The sequence below is a fragment of the Crocuta crocuta genome, unplaced genomic scaffold (genome assembly GCF_008692635.1).
Source record: "Crocuta crocuta isolate KB4526 unplaced genomic scaffold, BGI_CrCroc_1.0 scaffold306, whole genome shotgun sequence".
Lineage (NCBI taxonomy): Eukaryota > Metazoa > Chordata > Mammalia > Carnivora > Hyaenidae > Crocuta > Crocuta crocuta.
The window spans coordinates 790,402-803,962 of record NW_027529630.1 but is presented as its reverse complement, the minus strand read 5'-3'; the positions used below and the strand labels follow the sequence as shown (position 1 = coordinate 803,962).

At 49.7% G+C, this 13,561-nt stretch overlaps 2 protein-coding genes across 2 annotated transcripts in view; one reads left to right on the top strand and one right to left on the bottom strand.

Moving 5' to 3' along the window:
• The first annotated feature begins 6,986 nt into the window (after window positions 1-6,986).
• ART1 (ADP-ribosyltransferase 1) lies at window positions 6,987-10,873 on the top strand. The gene is made up of 4 exons (XM_077762159.1): window positions 6,987-7,049; window positions 7,367-8,147; window positions 9,249-9,290; window positions 10,794-10,873. Exons 1-4 carry the CDS (start codon window positions 6,987-6,989, stop codon window positions 10,871-10,873), a joined length of 966 nt encoding a protein of 321 aa, XP_077618285.1.
• A 1,416-nt stretch (window positions 10,874-12,289) lies between these two features.
• CHRNA10 (cholinergic receptor nicotinic alpha 10 subunit) overlaps window positions 12,290-13,561 on the bottom strand; it is a 4,527-nt gene continuing 3,255 nt past the window's right edge. The window contains 2 exon segments of the mRNA XM_077762267.1: window positions 12,290-12,747; window positions 13,377-13,561. The exon segment at window positions 13,377-13,561 is cut by the window's right edge and continues 58 nt beyond it. Of these exon segments, the coding sequence (XP_077618393.1) occupies window positions 12,290-12,747; window positions 13,377-13,561 (643 nt within the window).

Here is a 13,561-nt window from a genome sequence, read left to right as displayed (position 1 = left end):
TCCTCAATGCCTCTGGTCAGGGGTTCCCTTTTTCATGGGAGGAGCACTGGCCCAGTGCAGACTGGGCAGAGGCTAGTGTTCCCAAGCCTTGAGGAGACATCCAGAAATAGATGGGGGAGTGTCACATTTCTGAGCAGCTGTGTGGGGACAAGGGGTGAGGGGACTGACAGTATAAAGGCCTTCCCTCTCTCCTGGTGGCCATCACAGAAGACCAACACCAGCTTCTCTGGACAAGGCCTAGGTAAGGGGCACACCACCCTCCTCCTGGGTAAAGGGCAGGGAAAGACTTTTTTAAGGGGAAATTTGGGGTATTGATGGTGGAGTTTCAGGAGTTAGGAACAGTTTCAAGGAACCTTTTATCATAGTCCATTAAGGCTGCTATAAAATACCATAGACTGGGTAACTTAAAACAGACATTTCTTATAGTTCTGGAGGCTGAAAGTCTGAGACCAGGGTGAAGACTCTCTGGCTCATGACTGGCACCTTCTCACTATGTCTTCATATGGTAGAAGGGGCTAGGGAGCTCTGAGGGGTCTCTTTTATAAAGAACAGTCATTCCATCCTAAAGGATCCACTTCTAAAGCCATCACAGCAGGCATTAAGATTTCAACATATGAATTTGGGGGGGAGGCACAAACATTCAGACGGTAGTGCCTTTGATGGAGAGGTTTAGGATACCTAGGGAGGCTTGGGGGCATTGAGAAACTTAGGGGTTCTGGGAAGAGACTTAAAAGTCACCTCTCGAGAAGGAAATGTTCAGTGAGGGTCTGGATGAGGAGACACTGACAAGTGCCCTGAGCAGGATGGTAGGAGAAACAGAAGGGCAGGTGGGATATAAGGGGCTGCCCAGTGCCTCCACTTCCTCGCCTCCCATAACCTCCCATCTCTCTGGCCCCGCCCCATCCCCTGAACACTGCTCACCAAAGTCATCAGTCTACTTGCTCTGCGGTAGTCTACACTGTTAGCTGCACCCAGAAAGCCTCTCAGACTCTCAGCAAACATTCCAGGTGGCCTCATCTGTGGCAGGCTTGGACTGAACTCTGGGGACACAGAACAGGTCATACCTGGTCCCTGCCCTCAAAGAACTCCCAGGCCAGGAGGGGAAACAGACACATAAGAGCAACACAGCATGATTAGGACAATGACAGAGGAAAGCACAGGATGATTTAAGAGCACAGAGTCGTCAGAAGGCTCCCTGGTGAAGGTGACCCCTGAGCTAAGCCTTGAAAGGTGGATAGCAAGAGAAGGGCATCCCCAGCAGGGGGATGGCAATGTGTGCAGAGCCACCAGAGGGAAGCAGTGGAGCCTCACCTGGAACTTTGTTCTGTACTGGAGAAGCCACGCAGGGGTAGTGGGGCACGAGGCTAAAGAGGCCACAGAGGGCTAGGTCACAGAGCACCTCAATGCCAGCATGAGGAGGACTCTATCCTGATGGTAAGGAAGTTGTGTTTTGTTGCCTTTTTTTCCTTTCTAGATGTGTTCTCATGTCTTCCCTCCTAATTTTCATCTCTACATTTTTACTCTGTGTTTTCAGATATTTGGCACACAAGGTTTTTAAAGCAGGTAAGCAACCTGACCAGCTGTGCTTTAGAAACATTGTTCTCCCTGCTCTGTGGAGGGCAGATTAGCACCAGTGATAGCATAGGCAGGAGCAGACCTGAGCCACGGCAAGGGATGTGGGGGTGGGAAAAGAGAAGGCACTTCCAGGATGGATCCATATTGTGATCAGCAATAGCTGGTAACTAATTTAGTGTTTGATGAGTGATCAAATGAGTGGACACCCAAGTGACCATCTTGGGTGTCACTGGGCGAGTAATGGTGATGGTATATTATATGAGACTCTTCCAATGGCAAGCTAGATGAAACCCAAAGAGGAAATTATTACAAGAATACCAGGATAGTTCATGAGATCCAAGTGAAGAGCCTCTAGAAACCCAAGATGCCTCTTGGCCTGCCTGTGCTTTGGCTTTAGGCAACTTTTTCTTTGCTTCTCAGCCCTCTTTTTTCTTTCCCTGGGGATCTTATGTCTTCTCTGACTTCAATACACCTATGTCTCTCAAATGTCTCATCTTACTGTCCATTCTTCTATCCCTTGGACATCTGACCCTTGAAAGTCCACACATGCCAAACTGAACTCACTGGTTTTCCTCCAAACCTGAGTATTCATTCGTTTTTTTTTATTGAGCACCTATCATGTGCCAGGATGGCAAAATTTTATAGTCTCCCTGCTCCTCCTCTGTTAGCAGCCTAGAGTACGGAAACCTGCACATCATCCTTGATTTTTCCCTCTGTTGCATCCCCTATATCCCATCAGACACCAAGTCTAGTAAATTAAACCTAATAACTCTGGGTCCATTCTCACTGCTAGTATCTTAGGCTACATGATTCAAGGTCCTCAGTCTCACTTCAGAACTCAGACTTCCCTGTCCCAAGCCTATGAACTCACTCTTTTCTTGCCTTGTCTCTGCAGGGTAGAGATAAGGACAGAAACAAGAGCAACAGAGAGGCAGCAAAAGATAGAGTTGGCCTAGTGAAGTTTTGCTGTATAACCATTTTGCTATGTACCAAAGAATCTCAGTGGCATGCAAAGGTTATTCACATGTTCACGGGTCTTTGAGCTGACTACAGACTAGCTAATCTAAAGTGGGTTTGATTGGGCTGCTCTGCTTCAGGCTGCCAATCTGCCTCAGCTTTTTGCTGGCTGGGCTCAGGTCTGCTCCTTATGTGATTATTTTGGGGTTCAAGCTAACAGAACAGTTCTGGGCCACATTCTGATGGTTTGTGACCCAAAAAGACCCCCTCTCTTGATTTAGAGTCCCCCAAAAGCAGATCCAGAGACAAGGACTTGGGTGTAGTGAGCTTATTTGTAAATTAATCCCAGAAAGTACGAGGGTTTTTTTAATGGTTTGCAAATACTTTCTTTTTTTCTTTCTTTCCTTTTTTTTTTTTAAATAGTTTATTGTCAAGTTGGTTTCCATATAACACCCAGTGCTCATCCCCACAAGTGTCCTTCTCCATGCCCATCTCCCCCCTCCCCCCCCACACCCATCAGTCCTCAATTTGTTCTCAGCATTCAAGAGTCTCTCATGGTTTGCCTCTCTCTCCCTCCCCCACTATTTTTCCCTTCTTCTCCCCCACGGTCCTCTGTTAAGTTCCTCCTAATCCTCCTATACGTGCAAACATATGATATTTGTCCTTCTCTGCCTGACTTATTTTGCTCAGCATAACACCCTCAAGTTCCATCCATGTTGCTACACATGGCCAGATTTCATTCTTTCTCATTGCCATGTAGTATTCCATCGAGAAAGTACAAGTTTAAAAGTGGCAAAGTGGATAGGGGCACATATACCCCAATGTTCACAGCAGTGCTCTCAACAATAGCCAAATCATGGAAAGAGCCTCAGTGTCCATCAACTGACAAATAGATAATGATGTGGTTCATCTATACAATGGAATACTACTTGGCAATGAGAAAGAATGAAATCATTTCATTTGCAGCAACGTGGATGGAACTGGAGGGTGTTATGCTGAGTGAAATAAGTCAGGCAGAGAAAGTCAGATACCATATGTTCTCACTCATATGTGGATCTTGAGAAACTTAACAGAAGACCATGGGGGAAGAAAAGGGAGAAAAATAGTTACAAACAGAGAGGGAAGGAGGTAAATCATAAGAGACACTTAAATACAGAGAACAAACTGAGGATTGATGATGGGGGGAGAGGGGAAAGTGGGTGATGGGTATTGAAGAGGGCACTTGTTAGGATGAGCACTGGGTGTTGTATGTAAGCCAATTTGACAATAAATTATACTTATTTATTTTTTTAATTTTTTAAAATGTTTTATTTATTTCTGAGGGAGAGAGAGACAGTGTCAACAGGGGAGGGTCAGAGAGAGAGGGAGACACAGAATCTTAAACAGGCTCCAGGCTCTGAGCTAGCTGTCAGCACAGAGCCCAATGCGGGGCTCAAACCCATGAACCATGAGATCATGACCTGAGCCAAAGTCAGACGCTTAACCGACTGAGCCACCCAGGCACCCCGACAATAAATTATATTTAAAAAAATAAAATAAAGTGGCAAAGTGTGATAGAGAAGAGAAAAGCCCCCCCCCCAAAAAAAAGAGTGTGTTAATGAGCGTACTGTGAACACTGTGGTCAACTGGGGCTTAATCCCACTGGGTACCCTCCGTAGGAAAGGGAATCTGACTACCATTCCTCCTTGGTTAAGGGTTGTCCTGGGAACATTAAATCCTCTGCACTTCTGGACTGCCCTGAGCAAAATTACAGGGTGATAGAGAAAGCCTTAGACACAAAAAAATTACATGAAAAACTAGAGGTGGGAAGCTCAGCGTGAGCTGAGGTGTCAGCATGTACGAGAACTATCCACTGCCCCCGTGTGTGGACTTGCGGGTGGGCTGAACCATCAAAATTTCGCCTCATCCCACCCAAGGACCAGGACATTATGGAACAGAAATGCTTAGCCTGAATGAGACTGGGGACAGAGACATAACCGCCTGAAATGTATGTTACATTGTATGAGGGAGCATACATCCATTTACTTTTTAAAATTTTAATGTTTATTTACTTTTGAGAGAGAGAGAGAGAGACAGAGCATGAGTAGGGAAGGGGCAGCCAGAGATGGAGACACAGAATCTGAAGCAGGCTCCAGGCTCTGAGCTGTCAGTACAGAGCCTGGTGCAGGGCTTGAACCCATGAACTGCGAGATCATGACCTGAGCCAATGTTGGATGCTTAACTGACTGAGCCTCCTAGGCGCTCCTCCATTTTCTGAGGAGAGGTTTCACCTTTGATCAAATTCCCAAAGATAAAGAACCACTCATTGTTTTACCATTTGTGTATAATAAGGAAAATAGAAATACCTGTGAATTTGCTTATATGTGGATACAGTATCTTTAGAAGGATACACAGAAAATGGGAATGTTGGTTGCCTCTGGCGAGATGGAGTAAGGAATTAGCAAGAGAAAGATATTTCATTGTGTGCCTTTTGGACTATTTACATTTTGAACAATGAAAATGTATTACTTTTAGAAAATTAAACCCTTATGGGCACCTGGGTGGCTCAGTCAGTTAAGCGTCTGACTCTTTATCTGGGCTCAGCTCATTATCTCACAGTTCGCAAGGTTGAGTCCCACATCCAGCTCCATGCTCGAGATTCTCTCTCTCCTTCTCTGCTTCTCCCCCTGCCCCTTCTTGCTCTCTCTCTCTCTTAAATAAATATTTTTTAAAAATATTTACATTGAAAATTAAAGTCAAGATTGATCCTGTTAGTAAGCAGAAATGTGAATTAGAGAGATTTCCTCAGTCAGCTGAGCAGCTGACTCTTGATTTCAGCTCAAGTCATGAACCCAGTGGTCATGGGATCAAGCCCGTTGGGCTCCGCACTGAGCATGGAGTGCTCTTGGGATTCTCTCTCTCCCCTACCCCTCTCGCATGTGCTCTCTCTCTCTCAAAAAATAAAAGAGAGAGAAAGAGAGAGAGAGATTATGGTAATTAGAATTGGCAAAGGCATAGAGAAAAGCACTCTCATTCACTCTTGCAGAAGGGCAAACTACTACCTCTGGGTGGTAATTTGGCAGTGCCATATAAACAATAATTCACATCCTTTAAACATTGTATCACTTCTTGATATCTTTCCTATAAAATATGCATATAAGTAGGTAAGGATTTTATATACACGGATGTTCATAAAGTATTATATGTAATGTCAAAAATGCCAAAACATTAGGAAAAAATCTGTGCCCATTAATAAGAAAATAGTTGAACAAATTATGGTTTAACTATATTATGAAATTCCATGCTGCCATTAAAATGAATAAGGTAGATATGAATGTATGGTGTGGAAGGAACTCCTTGATACATTGTTTCCTGGGGGAAAAAGGTTACAGGAGATATATATGAAACATGAAAAGGCATGTTACTTTTTCTTTTTGAAAAAACAAACAATAAAAACCAAAACCAGCCTGTGTATAGAAAACTAGGTGTGTATGCATATTTAAATATTAAATTACTTGCACATACACAGAAATAGGTCCTAAAGGACACTAGTGTCATGGTAACAGCAAGCACAGGTAAGAGTGAGAGAGGACACGGAGAGAGAGAGTGAGAGAGACAAAGACTGGGACTTGGATTCTGTGATCCATTCATACTTTCTTTCCCCCACTACAAGCATACATTACTTTGTAATGAAACAGAAAAAAAACAGCAGCAGCAGCACTGATTTAAAAACTGTCTGTTCCAATCCTGACCCCAAGCTGGGACTCCGCCTTCTTGGGGCCTCACTCCCCATCCCATCCTCTCCGCATCTCCCAGCCCCTCTCGTTTACCACCTGGCGGTCTACATCTGTCCTGGGCCTGGAAGCAATTGAGGACTTATGGGAGGAGGGCTCAGTTTGTACCAGGACTGCAGGAGAGGAGGACGGGTGGATCTCATACCTTGAGCCCTGCCGTGACCCACCAGGTGGCCAGTCCTGGATCTGCCCTGTTCCAGCCTCACATCCTCCATGGGGTGAAGCCTAGACCTCTTGCTGTGGCAGTCAGGACCTTTCATGAACAGCCCCAGTCTTTCCAACATTCCCACACTGCAAGTTCTGCCGTGCTGGACAAAATGTCTTTCACTTTTTATATTCAATACCTTTGCTCTTCTCATTTCTGCTACCCTAGACTCCTTTCTCACCCCAAATGCCAATCTTCCTAACCCAGTCTCCACCGATTGAAGCCTTATTCTCCTATTTATCCAAAAGACCCTGTTCAGGTAACACCTCCTCCAGGAAGTCTCCCATGTTCCCAGATTCCAGCAAGAAGGGTCCTCCCTCTCTCCTGAGCCTTCCTTTCTATGTGCCAAGCACTGAGAGTGGCACAGACTAGGTGTCAATCAATGTTTATGAAACTACATATTAACATTGCCATTTTCTAGATGAAGAAGCTGAGACCCAAAGAGAGATAGTAATTTATCCAGGGCTACCTCCAACATGCAGCCTCCTGCCATGGTGTCTCTGCTGCTTGTGTCTATGGGCCTCATGGAAGCACTTCAGGTATGGTCATCCTCCACTGTCCCCTCGCCAGCAGGGAGCTGAGTTGTTGGCTTCCTCTGAACTCTGGGAGGAGGAGCCATGGGAGGAGGAGCCATGGGAGGAGAGAACAACTGATGCTTCCACTGGGGCTGGCCCAGCCTGAGGGGACAGCCCCTCACCCTGCTCTCTGAGAGTGTGCAGCTGGTCGTTCCCAATCCCCTTCCCCTCCAGGTGTGTTTGGGGCTCTCAGCGTCATCATCTAAGTGGAGAAATTTGATGACAGGCTCCCATTCTCCTGAGGCTCATCCTCTCGCTCCTTACTGCTCCCTCTTCTTCAGGCCCAGAGCCATCCCATCACTCAACGAGACCTCTTCTCTCAAGAAATGCCCCTGGACATGGCCCCAGCCTCCTTTGATGACCAGTATGCTGGCTGTGCAGCAGCCATGACAGCTGCTCTCCCGGATCTCAACCAAACAGAGTTCCAGGCCAACAAAGTGTATGCTGATGGCTGGGCACTGGCAAGCAGCCAGTGGCAAGAGCGCCAGGCCTGGGGACCAGAGTGGAGCCCCACCCCCCCCCGCCTGCCCCCGCCACCCCCTGGCTTCCGCGATGAGCACGGGGTGGCCCTCCTCGCCTACACAGCCAACAGCCCTTTGCACAAGCAGTTCAATGCAGCCGTACGCGAGGCGGGCCGCTCGAGAGCCTCCTACCTCCACCACTTCTCCTTCAAGACACTCCATTTCCTGCTGACTGAGGCCCTGCAGCTACTGGGCAGGGGCCAGCGTTCACCCCAGTGCCGCCAGGTGTTCCGAGGCGTACACGGCCTGCGTTTCCGGCCAGCAGCGCCTGGGGCCACCGTAAGGCTGGGGGGATTTGCTTCCGCCTCCCTGCAGAATGCTGCAGCCCAGCAGTTTGGGGAGGACACCTTCTTTGGCATCTGGACCTGCCTTGGGGCACCTATCAAGGGCTACTCCTTCTTCCCTGGGGAGGATGAAGTGCTGATCCCCCCCTTTGAGACCTTCCAGGTAATCAATGCCAGCAGACCAGCCCAGGGCCCCACCCGCATTTACCTCCGGGCCCTGGGCAAGCGCAGCATGTACAACTGTGAGTACATTAAAGGTGAGTAGGGCACGCACTAGACAGCACCTATGCAGAAGATGGGCTTCTCCTTCTGTTTTCAGGGGATACAGACACAAATATTACAAATAAATGAACAATGAGGGGGACCCAGTCGTGTCCCTCTGCCCCTCTACCCCCTTGCATCTAACCTTCTGAGGTAATAGGACTCTTGTCCCTGGAGGTGTTTAAGCCAGAGCTGGCCACTTGCCTGCTGGGAGGCCGAGAAGGGTTTTCTGACCAAGACAGGTGTCTGTGGACATTTGAGGGCCAAACAGAACTGGTCAGGCTTTTCTCCCAACTGGAAGCTGGATGGCAGTTAATTTCTGGCCACAGCACTGACACCCAGACCACTGATGCCAGGTCTGATTAAGAGCCAACATCAGCCTCCAAGAGGAGCACATGTATTCGGCTGAATGGAGATCCTGTGCTGTCATGTGTGCTAGGCAGGGGTGCAGGTGAGTGGTGAGACAGCCGTTGGGGCCTGTGCCCCAAAGTTCCAGCTCAGGCTGTTGCAAGTCTTAGATACTCTTCCTGTCTATGCCCCAGGAGTGGCCAGAGACAGAATCATGAGGACAGGCCCAGGTTCTTTATCTCTGAAGGGGCTAGGGGTTGCTGGTCCTGGCTGAATGATGCCCAGGGGCTGTGAGGCCCAATTTGCATAATTAGAAGCAGGTCGTTGGCTGGAACTGTGGACCACATCTAAGATGGGAGAAGGTTCAGTGTGGCTGCCATTCCCGCTTTGGACAGCACCATGAGTGTGCATGAGTTAATGGAAGGTGAGAAAGACATGCAAAGTACATAAACTAGTGTCTCCTTGGCTGGGACAAGGCATGGGAGAGGGAGAGGTGAGGCAAAGTTACAGGCCAAGGAAGCAGGAGGAGTACCCATAATAGACCCTGGCTTTGAGAGCTGGCTCCCTTCTGGCTCTGTTGCTCATGGTCAAGTCAAACGTAGGCAAGGAAGGTCCATAAGGAAGCAGAGTTAGGGGAAAATGTATCAGCTTCTCCTCGAACAAGTTGGTAATGGACCACAGGGTTTTGGGTTTCTTTCCTATCCTGAGAGCTATTGAGCCTTTGATTATTTACTGTTTCTTCCCTACAGACAAGCAGTGCAAGTCTGGGCCCTGCCATCTGCATAACTCAGGTAAGAGCTGCAAGCCTATGTGGGCCTCAGCTCAAGGATAAGCAGGGTGCCCTGGGGTTGAACTCCTCTCCTGAATGCATGTCACTCTTGGAAGGAAAACAACCCTCTTTTAATTAATACAACTCTTAAGTAGATACCTGTGGGGGTTGCTAACCTCTCTTAGAGGACACAGATGTGAGTATGGGGCAGTGATCATANCGTATGGGCCCCCTCTCCTTCACAGGAGGTCACTGATCATGCCTCAGAGAGATCCAGGGTGCACTGAGGGGATGAAGGGAAGGGCCCACTCCCACAGTCCTCTCTGGTCCTTCTCCTTCAGCTGCAGAACCCACTGTCTCTATTATCGCCCTCAGGGCTCCTGTAGACCACCTTCCAAGGTTGAGGTCAGATCTTGGGTGCTGGACACCTGATCTCATCTGGGCTCTGCCCTAACTCTCTCTGTGACCAATCAGTCTCTCTCTGGGCCTCAGTTTTCCTATCTGTATAATAATGCATATTAGACTAGATGATCCCCAGGTCCCTTTCAGTTGTGACTCTTTTCTTCCCTTGAATACTTGCTGTGCCAGGGCCTGCCTAAGCCACCACTTCTCTAGGTGGGAATGGGCTTTTCCAGGGGAACCAACTGGAATAGGCCCTTCCAAGGACAGAAACTCTAGCCCCTCCTCCCTGTCGGGTCCCTCCTCCCTCCGCCAGGGCTCTGTGAACTGTGGGAAGGAAGGGGCCCTAGCATCCACTTTGTTCCCACCATTCTCTACTACACAGTCCTACTCCATGCTCCAGGCACACCATGCCATGAATCCTCACCATGACCCAGTGGGTAGGTACTATCATCGCCCTCGTTCTACAGATGAGGGAACTAAGTCCCAGAGAAGTGAATCAACCAGTAAGGGGTGGGGTCCAGAGAGCCCAGCTCTAGAGCCAAACTCTGAGCCACCACACTACCTGGTCCCCACTTCTCCCTGGACACCATCTTATTTTATTCTTACTGTACAATAAACCATTGGAAGGAGGAAGAACAGGGAGTATTACCCTCATTATATAGTAAAGGAGACCCAGAGACAGAAGGAGTCAGTGGCAAGCCAGGGTCAGAAGCCAGATCTCTGGGCTCCAACCAGTTGAGTTCTGGTAATGTCATTTCAAGAACCAAACAAGCTAAGGATCCCCTCTGGTCCATCAGTACTTCTATCAGGAGTTGGGCAAAGGGGCAAAGATGAGCATCACTAGAGCCCACTCATATCTCTTCCCCACTCATATCTCATCCCACTCTGCAACACCTCATTTGTCTCAGAAGGAGGCAGGGGCATAGACCAACCTAGTCACCTCTGGAAGGGGAACTGGGGCTCTTTCGTCTGCCTACCCTCCTCCCTGAATCCATGCTCTGCACCTCTGGCCCCATTGCACTGTGTGTGTCTGTGTTTCCAGCTCACTCTGCTCACTCCTCTTCATCTTGTTTATGCACCTCATTTACCCTGAAACCTCTCTCTCTGCCTGTTTTTCCTGCAGCCATGGGTCAAAGCCCCCTTTCTGCAGTCTGGTCTCTCCTACTGCTGCTCTGGCTCCTTGTCGGGGGAACCTTTCCATAGAGTCCAGGCCTCCTTATCATCCATCCAACACTGAACAGCCCTGCCTGCTGCCTCTACCCAACATGGGGATGTTAGCCACGTGTGTGCTTTAAGGGCAGCCAGGATCCACGGTAACTCCATCTGCAGGGAACTCTGGGACACTGGTAGCTGCCAGGCCTGTTGATGGAGAAATAAAGGAATCTAGGGACCGAACTTTAGCCAAGGCTCTCAGAATGAGACACTGAATAGAGGTGGGGGTCTCCAGAACAGGCAACAACTCACTTGGAGGTTAGAGACTAAACTAGTTTGGGGGGTGGGGAATGGGGAGAAAATCACTTGGCCAGGGTACTTGCTGGTGTTACTCAAATGCCTCACATGCACACCTGGAAGGCTCCTATTCGCTCTCCCAAGAAGCCTTCTCTGACCTCTCCCACCTGGCTGGGCTAGGGGCCCTGCCCCTCTGCTCCCACAGGTCCCTAGGTGTTTCTCTACACCCCGTGTTCATGTTTGCCTCCTGTGTCAGACTGTGAGCTTCCTGAGGGCAGGGACTGGGTCTAAAGCACAGAGATAGTGCTAGAAAACATGTAAGTCAAAAAGGAACAAATATCTTGTGAATGGCTCATCTCTGCACTGTCAGCTCTGGACATTTTCAAGCTCTCTAAATGTCAGTATGTGGGAATGGTGTGGACTGTCTCTAGCTCCAGAGGGTAGAGAGCACGAGACCTAGCACAGACAGCATTAGGCTTTCTGCCAGGGTCTCAACTGAATGCTCACTTGAATTCTTGTCAGCAAAGACATAATTTTTGCTCTGATCTATGTGTCCTAAGGCTCCTGCCCCTAAAGAGACAAACCTGGATCCCCAACTTCCACTACCACAGCCCCCAAGGGTTAAGACAGGACATTAAAGAGGTGCCAGGCACGCACTCATTTTATTAGGAGTTGGGGCTTTGAGGCCAAAATCCTGGTTGTGGTCTCCTGCTCTGGAAACTAGAATCCTGAATCCTTTTCTCTGAGTCCTAGGCAGGGACCGGCATGACCAAGTCCGTAAAACAATAGCCACTGAGGAAGGAAGAGAAGACAGAGAAACATGGTAGTTCTGTGTCTCATATAACTCGCACTCTTGCCACCAACAGCTCTAACACTCAGCATCAAAGTCCAATTCTGTTCTTCCAGGACTGCATTTTGATCTTGACCCTTAGAGTTCCTCTTCCGCAGGGATTCGGGGAGTGGCAAGCTCTGGATTTCCCTCTGTGGTTAGGGTAGGTAGGCAAGTGATCCCTGTGGGTTATGAAATCAGCAGTGCTGATAATGAAGAAAGGGTGTCCCAGGCTCTGAGGCACAGCAGGGAGAGACTGGGTGGCCCTTCTGAGAGCCAACATCCACCTGGCCTTTCCATCCCTGTCTGGAGGTGCTGTGGCTGCACCAGACCCCTGGGACTCACAGGGCCTGCACCAGCACCAGGAGGCTCATGACCAGGGCCATGGAGAAGAAGATGCCCAGGAAGAAGCGATCCATCACACGGGCCAGCCGCTTCCAGTCTTCATGGCGGCGCTGGGCAACCCGGTGGCTGTGGAAGGTGTTAACAATGGTAGCTACGTGGCGCAACAAGGCTTCCTGACGGCACAGACACCGTGGCTCACGGCAAGAAACTGCTGGAGGGTGAACCCCTTCGTCAGGAGGCTGGGGACTGGGAGGTGTCTCAGGTGGTCTAGGCTGCCCACAGGGCTCCCCTCGTTCCCGCACACACAAGCCCCGTGCCAGGCGTCCCAGCAGGAGGGCCCGAGCCCAGGCTGGCACTGGTCGGGCACTAGGACCACAGTAATGCAGGTTCATGATAAGGATGGTGAGCGCTGTGGAGAATGTGACCATGGTCATGGTGGCCATGTAGTACTTCCCTGCAAGAGAGAGTGAGCTGGGGCCCAAAACAAGAACTCAGGGTGCGTGAGTTTGCCCACCGCCTCAACACAAATAGGCACCAGCTCACCCACCATGAGGCTCTCAGGACCCTCCAGTCCCAATGGATGGAGCCAGGAAGGAAATAAGAGCCAAGGTCTCCTCATTCCCTATTCCAACAAGTGAGTTCTCACAAGCCACCTGCTCCGTAGTTCTCCTCACTATTGGACGCTGCACTCCTCCCACAATCCATGAAAGCCATGTTCTCAAATGTAGAACCACAATCTGGGGCATATTATTGATTCTTTTGGTACAGCTGGGATAACAACAGAACTTACCTCACAGGTCTGTGGTGATGCCTCCCTGAGTTAATTAATGCCTCCCTGAGTCAAGTGCTTAGGAGAGCCTGTTACGAAGGGTGAGGGGAGGGATGTCCTCCTGGAAGGGGCCTAACTCCTCTCCCCTCAATCTCAGAATGAGGCATGCTCCCGTAATGACCCCCACCCCCCAACTCCCGCACTGAACTGTGGCCCGCACTGCTAGGCTGGGCATGGGCGGGGGCCAGTCTCGTGGAGGGGAAGGCTCTCTGCGCGCCCCCTCCCCACCCCCGCCCCGCCCCCTCGTGGCTCACCGATGAGCGGCACGCTCTCGGCCGGCGGCATGCTCTCAGCCAGGAGCAGCTGGAAGACGGTGAGCGCCAGCAGCACAGTGACGCCGAGCGACACCTTCTCGCCCGAGTCGGCTGGCAGGTGGAAGGCGAGCGGCGCGAGCAGCGAGATGAGCACGCAGGGCAGCAGCAGGTTGCACACGTAGGCG

What these genes read in the sequence shown, in the direction of transcription:
- ART1 (XM_077762159.1), top strand. Translation starts at nt 6,987, where the DNA reads ATGCAGCCTCCTGCCATGGTGTCTCTGCTGCTTGTGTCTATGGGCCTC. An exon ending in GCCTCATGGAAGCACTTCAG is followed by an intron (nt 7,050 to 7,366) that starts GTATGGTCATCC and finishes CCTCTTCTTCAG; the next exon opens with GCCCAGAGCCATCCCATCAC. An exon ending in CTGCCATCTGCATAACTCAG is followed by an intron (nt 9,291 to 10,793) that starts GTAAGAGCTGCA and finishes TTTTTCCTGCAG; the next exon opens with CCATGGGTCAAAGCCCCCTT.